Below are 7,971 nucleotides of genomic sequence, written 5' to 3'. Positions count from 1 at the left end.
TTCACACGTACAGAATCAAAATCAACAAAACTACAGAAATCGAAGTCAAAGTCAAACCTAATCAAAATGAAATTTAAAATGGTAAATAACACAAGAGGACATAATCACACAAAATTATGAAGCAGTTCCTCTCCCTAAAACACAAAAATTCTTCAAATTTTGTTCCGTCATTTTCAAGCATGAAACAAGAAAAACAACTATAAATATAACTCCACGGATTAAGCGAGAGAGAGAGAGCAAGACAGAAACTGACCAGAGGTTGACGAGAGGTGAGAGAACTAGGCGATCGGAGAATGGAAGGAGAAGAGAGTACTTAAGACAAGGCGGGAGAATAAGAAAGGAAAAGGGGGTTTATAAAGGAAGTAGAGAAGACCGGTGGGAGCCGATAGGCACAGTAGTTTCAGAGTCTAGAATATGGGAGGAAACTGACATGTGGAGGTTAATTTGGCAGTCACATTTGCCATATCAAGGTGTGGTTTCTAAATGTAATCTCATTAAGGAAGAATTAGCAAAGATTTAGGTTCTACTCCCAACCGTTAAAATGGCTTATAAGACAAGTTGAAACTCGAGATCGTTCTCAATTGTATCCTTAGCCTTTGAAATCGTTTTACAGATTTAATGTCGTCCCATTAGAATGATCGTAATTATATTCTAGTTAAAACTTAATTTTAAAACTATTCTCCTAAAACTAGATTTGGTTGAATGGAACGGACTTGAATATATGATTGTAATTACATTTTTACTCCGAGTACAATTATATATCCAAATATTTATTTTACTTCATAATTATTTTTATTAATTATTAAGAACTCTTGAAAATATATTTTTTTTTAATTATTTGAAAGGTAATTCCTCAAAAAAAATATATATATAAAAAATGAGTTGTACGTCTAAATTAAATATTTAAAAAACAAATAAATAGATATTTAAGCAACAAATATTTTACTTTTATTGAATCAATTACCCAATGAAGCCAACCAAAAAAATTTATGATTGGGTTGGATGGAGTTCATTATTTAATAATGGTTGTTTTGACTGAAAAATGTACCACTCCAACAATTGAGTTGAGTCTAAAGAGTATCTCAACCTAACCCAATCCAACTCAACCCACAAATACCCCTCCACACCATTGTATAATTTGGTCGTGTGATTTTGAGAAAATTAAAATTTAATTCATATAATTTAAGTATTAGAAGTAGTCTGTAGTTTAATAAAACCCTACAAAATAGTCTCTACGGTCGATATTAATTGTGAGGATTTTATAATATTCCAATACTCTATTAATGCAAAGTCACTGATGATCGTATGAAGTCTAACACATGGATCATTGTACAATGTAGAGAACTGAACTTTAAATTGATGTCATGGGTTCACATAGGTGGACTTGGATAAAAAGGACAATATCGAACTTTTATTAAGGATAAAATGGGGACACCAGTCTGAGCTAATCAGGTAAGTTGCTTTACTATCTGCACGGTTAGAAATTAATGTTGTATGACGACACGTCCCCCATGGTTCTGCACGTGTCATATGTTTGATATGTGTGAAATGTTTATGAAATGATGTGATGCATTTGACGATATGTTTGAGATATGATTTGTAAATGATATGATATATGTTATGGTACCATGTGTTTGACGATATGTTTGAGATATGAAATATATGTTATGATATGAAAAGTGAATGATGTTATAGTATGATATGTTTGACGAAATGATATAACTATGATATGTTATGTGAATGACATGCAATAAGGTGTATGGATATGATACACATCCCCGAAATTACATGAAAAGTTATGATAATGATATAATATGAAGAAAAACGCTAGAGGGGTTGTCATACATGATAATGAAAAAGGAAAAATGTAGCGAACTCGTTCATCATTGTGTGTACATGCATTCGGGAATACTCCCTTTTTATGATGGTACGGACGATTATGTTACGAGGCAGAAAATCAATCATTATGGTTATCATAATGCTGCGATAGTCAGGAAGGAAAACGATCATTATGTTTATCCTAATGTTGCGATGGTCGCTATTCCTAAACGGGTGTCCGACATCAACAACTAACTAGATAATGCTTGCCGAACAAGAAAGGGGCCTATGAGGTGTGCGACTTGACTAGTGGGTCCATACTCGCACATGTGGACCGTGTGTAGAATAGTAAATACACATCCAAAGAGCCTGTTTAGGTTAGTTGCTTAAGGAATATAGAATGATAAGATAGGTCACACTCATGATTGTGTGTGTTTGCATCTAACCCTAATAGTGGGGTCACTTATTGAGTATTTCTTAAAATACCAAGACACGTGCTACTTCTGTTTCAGGTAAAAGCAAGACATCCCTATATAGTCAACGACGACATTGCATTTCGAGACTATGACACATGCATAGGGTAGTTGTACTTATTTTTTAGACTTAGGTTAGAATATGGTGTTTTTAAGTTTAACGCTTATTTATTTCATTCAATATTTCATTGTATAGTTTAAAAGATGTTTTCAAACAAGTAAGTCCATGACAGTATTTTAAGATGAAGTTTATGTTTTATGATAAAGTTTAAACGCTTATTCTCGCACAATATGGTTACGTTATGAGGACAGTAGCGACTCTAAGTAAGTAGAAATTCAGGGTCCAAAAACTTTACTTAGTGTAACTCCCTAGTCCCCATAAACTAGGTGTCCTCCAACATATTTTAAGTAAATGAACAACTAAATGGGAAAAAATTTATCAATTAAAATATAAAATTTTCGGGTTGCTCCATGACTAACTTCTCCACCCTGAACGCATTCCCCTGCAATAGTCTCGCCTTAAAATCATTTTAAAAACGGGATGAGATGTCTTCTGCAGCCAATCATTTAACCTCTAGCTCAAGTCCCAGCACGGACATCAAGTATCCCATTCATCATTATCTTTCATTCTCTCGTTTTTTCTCCTACTCAACATGCTTTTCTAACTCTTATTATAGCCCAGACAAAACTTAAAACCTATGATGTGGCAGTTGACGACCAATTATGGCAGTAGGCTATGAATGCTGAATTGAAGTTTTGGAATGTAATCATACTTGGTCTCTCGTTCCTTTACCACTTGACCATAAAGCTATTGGTTGTCTTTGGGTGTACAAGATCAAATACAACTATGATGGTTCTTTTGAACGTTATAAAGCTTGGCTGGTAGCAAAGGGATACACTTAGGTTGACATTTTCTCCCACACTTTGTTGCTTACTCACTATTTCTGTTGCTTGAAAATGGTTCACTCATCAATTGGATGTTCAAAATGTCTTTCTCCATTGCAATCTAGAAGAAGAAGTCTATATGTCTTTACCACCTGGTCTTTGTCGACAGGGGAGAATACAATATGTCGGCTACATAAGTCTCTTTATGGGTTAAAACAAACTTCTCACAATTGGTTCTCCATATTCTATACCACTATACAAAGATGCATGCTACACTCAATCAATAGTTCATTACTCTTTGTTTACTAAGAATAGAGGTACTTCTTTCCATTCTTATCTATGTTGATGATATTTTGTTGACAGACAATGATCTCAAAGAAATTCAACATCTCAAGACTTGTTTACTCGAGAAATTCCTTATCAAAGACTTAGAGAATTTGAAATATTTCATGGGCATTGATTTTTTCCGATCTAAAAAAGAAATATTTTGTGTTAAAGGAAGTATCTTTAGACATTCTTCAACACATAGGTCTTACAGGAGCACATCCAGAAAAATTTCCTACCGAGCGAAATTTGAAACTTTCTTCAACAGAAGGAGAGAAGTTGAATGATCAAATCAAATACAGACGGTTGATTGACAGATTAATATATTTAAGTGTTACCGGGCTTGACATTGTGTATTCAGTACATATGCTTAGTCAATTTATGCATGAACCAAGAAAACCACATTGGGAGGCAGCTCTTCAAGTTCTACGATACATCAAAGGTACTCCTGGTCAAGGAATTCTACTACCATCTAAAAACAACTTGAGATTACAAGCATATTACGATTCTGAGTGGGGTGGTTGTCGAACTACCAGATGGTCTATTTCTGGGCTCTGCATCTTCCTATGAAATTCAATTATTTCTTGGAACTCTAAAAAGCAAACCAATATGTCCAGATCATCAACAGAAGTCGAGTATCGAACTATGACAAATACTTGTTTAGAGTTAACTTGGCTAAGATACATTCCTCAAGACTTGAAAGTTCCGTTGTCCGAATCAGCATTGTTGTATTGTGATAATCAAGCATCATTGCATACAGCAATCAATCGAATTTTTCACGAATGTACAAAGCACATTAAAATAGATTGTCATATAGTTCAAAAAAAGTTACAAGTTGAAATCATCAAACCATGTCATGTTTCGACTAAAATGCAATTGACAGATGTTTTCACTCAATCTATGGGAAGACAACAATTTTATTCTCAAAAACATTACAGAGATTTTTTTTTTTTTTAATTTTATTTAAGATACAAAGATATTTGTAGAATATATTTTGTTGTATAACTGTAATTAGTCATAAAATATATTTTATATACAGGTAATCCGTTAGTATTTTTTCCCCTTACTTTTAGGAGCCGGTTGATAGTATATTTTCTCTTTATTTTTTAGTTAGTTCGTTATTAGTATATTTTCTCGAACTAGTTAGTAGTTTTTATCTTATTTAAACGTTATGAACATTAATAAAGATTATATTTCAATTCCACTTGGATTTCTCATTCCTAACACTTCTACTGTACAAGTAACAAACCAAGAAGCTACAAATCCCACACTTTTAATTATTACTGTTACACAGTCAAATTTTCATCTTTCTTGAACATTTTCAGAGTCTAAATCTGAGTAAACCTCACAAATTCTTGCCTCATCTTCACAATTATACAAAAGAGGAATGCTTTGTTCATTCCAAAAGAAGTTCAAAGGATCAAATTTGGTCTTCACCTTCACCAATCTCTCAAAATTACCTTTGAAATACTTCAATCCCCACACTTTTGCCTCCTCATAGCTCGTATTTCTACCATAGTTTCTTCCCAAATCAAGATCTCTATAATTCAAATAAGTACCTCTTGGAGCCATTGAAACATAGGGCTCCATATAAGAATAAACCTCCCTTATCCATCTTAAATGCTTCTCATTTTCATTACTATCATCCCATGTTGCCAAATATTGGACTCCAAAAATGCTCCCTTTTCTATGTGGAAAAGGGGTTTCTAATTCAGAAATTTGGCTCATTTTTCCCCCATAAGGTGTGAAAATCAACTCAGAATTTTCATTCTCTAGAAGCTTAGCCCAAAGCCCTTCTAACCCACTTTGTGAAATTGGTGAAGTAACATAATCAGATTTTGCTATGAAAGAAGATCTTATTGAAGGTAATCTTTGCATCAAAATTTCAAGTGGGGATTTTGTGGAGAAATCAGCAAAGAAAAGAACTGATTGAATCCAATTCATTTCAGTGCATTGATATCTCTTTAATCCAAGCTCTGGAAAATGGGTATCCATTAATGGGATGAGGCTATCAATTGAACCAAGAAACAAGGATGTGAATGAAAGGCTGAGTGTTTTTGATGTTGTTTTGGTCATTTTTTGGTCTATAACTTTTGTGGTGACATGAAGGAAGAGATCTTGATCAAGTTTGTGACCAATTTCTTGCCACTTTTGGAAAAGGTGAGTAGCTCCTTGGTTTAGGGTTCTTTGAACATTGAAAGTTGTAACAATTGAAGGAAGAGAAACTAGTTTGAGTTTCCATGATAAAATGACTCCAAAGCTTGCTCCTCCACCTCCTCTAATGGCCCAAAAGAGATCTTCTCCCATGGTGTTTCTATCCATAATTCTTCCATTGAAGTCCACAATTTTAGCATCAATTACATTATCAGCTGCAAGACCATATTTTCTGAAAAGGGTTCCAAAGCCTCCTCCACTTATATGCCCTCCCACTCCCACGGTGGGGCAGCTCCCTGCTGGAAAGCCATGGATGGGGCTTTTCTTTGCGATTCTATAGTATAATTCGCCTAGTGTAGCGCCGGTCTCCACTGACGCAGTCTCGGTTTCAATGTTGATTTCGATTGAGCGAAGGTTGATGAGATCGATTACAATGAATGGAGCTTGTGATGATGATAGGTATGAGAGACCTGTTTAAGAAATTATAAATATTATGTGTGAGATTCTACGTCGGTTAGAGAGAAGAACGGAATATTCCTTTTAAGGGTGTGGAAAGCTCTCCCTAGCAGACACGTTTTAAAACCCTTGAGGGGAACCACAAAAGTGAAAGCCTAAAGAGGACAATATCTGCTAGTAGTGGGCTTGGGCTGTTACAAATGGTATTTGAGCTATAGACACCGAGAAGTGTGCCAGCGAGGACCTTGGGCCCCCAAGGGGGGTGGATTGTGAGATCCCGATTGGAGAGGAGAACGAAACATTCCTTTTAAGGGTATGGAAACCTCACCCTATCAGACACATATTAAAAACCTTGAGGGGAAGCGGGGAAGCTTGAAAGGAAGAGCCCAAAGAGAACAATATCTGCTAGCGGTGGGCCTGGGCTGTTACAAATGGTATCAGAGTTAGAGACCGAGCAGTGTGCCAGCGAGGACGCTAGCCCCCAAGGGGGTTGGATTGTGAAATCCCACATCGGTTGGAGAGGAGAACGAAACATTCTTTATAAGAGTGTGAAGATCTCTTCCTAGCAGACGCGTTTTAAAATCTTTGAGAAGAAGTTCGAAAAGGGAAAGCCCAAAAAGAACAATATCTGCTACTAGTGAACTAGGGAAGGAAAGCCTAAAAGGAACAATATCTCCTAGGAGTGAACTGCAGCAGTTAATATCTGCTAGGAGTGAACTGGGGAAGGAAAACCGAAAAAGAACGTTTTACATTAAACTTTCAGGTTCACTCCTAATTTAATATGGTATCAAAGTAAATATCGATAAAAAATCACTTTTTACCTTTAAACACGTATAAATATACCGTAACCTATCAACTTAAGCTTCTATACCTTCGTAGTCATGCCCTCCACTTAGAACTCGAACTTGCAAGTCGTTCTCCTTAGCACAAACAATGGCGGCTTGAACATGGGATTCATGAAAAGGGGTCACCAAGAAAAGAGGTTTAGGAGAAGAAGTGGAGAGAAATCTAAGGTTTCTAATGGAATGCTTTAGCAAAGAGGAGAAAGAAGCACTTTCATTTGAGAAAACCACTTCCGAAACAGGTAATGAATGCTTTGAATAAGTTGTGGAATTAAAGCATTCAATAAAGTTTTCTTGAACAAAATCAGAAGAAGAAGAAGAAGAACAAGAAGAAGAACATATCCAGAAGAAAAGAAGCAGCTGAATTCTTCTCCAGTGAAACATGTTCGTGTCTTTTGTCAACTAATTTGATACTTCAAAACTTTATAGTGTCTTTTTGAACATGAAAAAGATTCTATGATTGATGTTTTTTTCGAAAATAATAAGGATAAGGGGACCAAAGCTTCAGACATTTACTAGCTTCGTGTTTGGCCTGCAACATATATTTATATATATATAGCTGATTGGCCAGCATATATATATATATATGCATACAAACATAAACAAGCATGTTGTTTGGCCTGCAATAAACTATGATCTAATGTAATATTTATTTAAATAGTGTGCTGATTAAGGGGGTTTTGAGGATATTCATGTTTTGGTTTCATGTGTTTGCCTTCTATTGTCTAACCCTATTTTTATAGACATTTGTTTGAAAAATCATTTTAAAATATATACAAATTGATGGGACTTTTTAGAGAGAAAAAAACAACACTAAAATTAATTGGATTTTCTTTTGATATTTTTAAATTTTAATTATTTTTATTTTGATTGATGATGTGTACTAATAGAGTTTTAATTTCCTAAAGGATATGTCCAACTTTGTCATACTAAAAACTTAGAATTTAGAAACGTCCTTCCATTAGTTTCCACTAGTTTTAATGTAATGACTCTAATTTTCTTAATCTAATTCGTGACGT

The 7,971-nt window shown here is 34.9% G+C and overlaps 1 protein-coding gene across 1 annotated transcript; it reads right to left on the bottom strand.

Annotated features, from left to right (window-relative positions):
- Window positions 1-4,802: 4,802 nt before the first annotated feature.
- On the bottom strand, window positions 4,803-7,336 carry LOC111802121 (berberine bridge enzyme-like 15). The gene is made up of 2 exons (XM_023686385.1): window positions 6,982-7,336; window positions 4,803-6,124 (listed from the first exon to the last, which is right to left on the bottom strand). The coding sequence occupies exons 1-2, from the start codon at window positions 7,334-7,336 to the stop codon at window positions 4,803-4,805; spliced, it is 1,677 nt and encodes a 558-aa protein (XP_023542153.1).
- Between the last annotated feature and the right edge of the window lie 635 nt (window positions 7,337-7,971).

The sequence above is a fragment of the Cucurbita pepo genome, chromosome LG09 (genome assembly GCF_002806865.2).
Source record: "Cucurbita pepo subsp. pepo cultivar mu-cu-16 chromosome LG09, ASM280686v2, whole genome shotgun sequence".
In the NCBI taxonomy this organism is placed as follows: Eukaryota; Viridiplantae; Streptophyta; class Magnoliopsida; order Cucurbitales; family Cucurbitaceae; genus Cucurbita; species Cucurbita pepo.
The sequence above is the reverse complement of the archived record's forward strand: the minus strand, read 5'-3'. Positions and strand labels throughout refer to the sequence as shown.

What these genes read in the sequence shown, in the direction of transcription:
- LOC111802121 (XM_023686385.1), bottom strand. Translation starts at nt 7,336, where the DNA reads ATGTTTCACTGGAGAAGAATTCAGCTGCTTCTTTTCTTCTGGATATGT. An exon ending in TGGAGGGCATGACTACGAAG is followed by an intron (nt 6,125 to 6,981) that starts GTATAGAAGCTT and finishes TTTCTTAAACAG; the next exon opens with GTCTCTCATACCTATCATCA.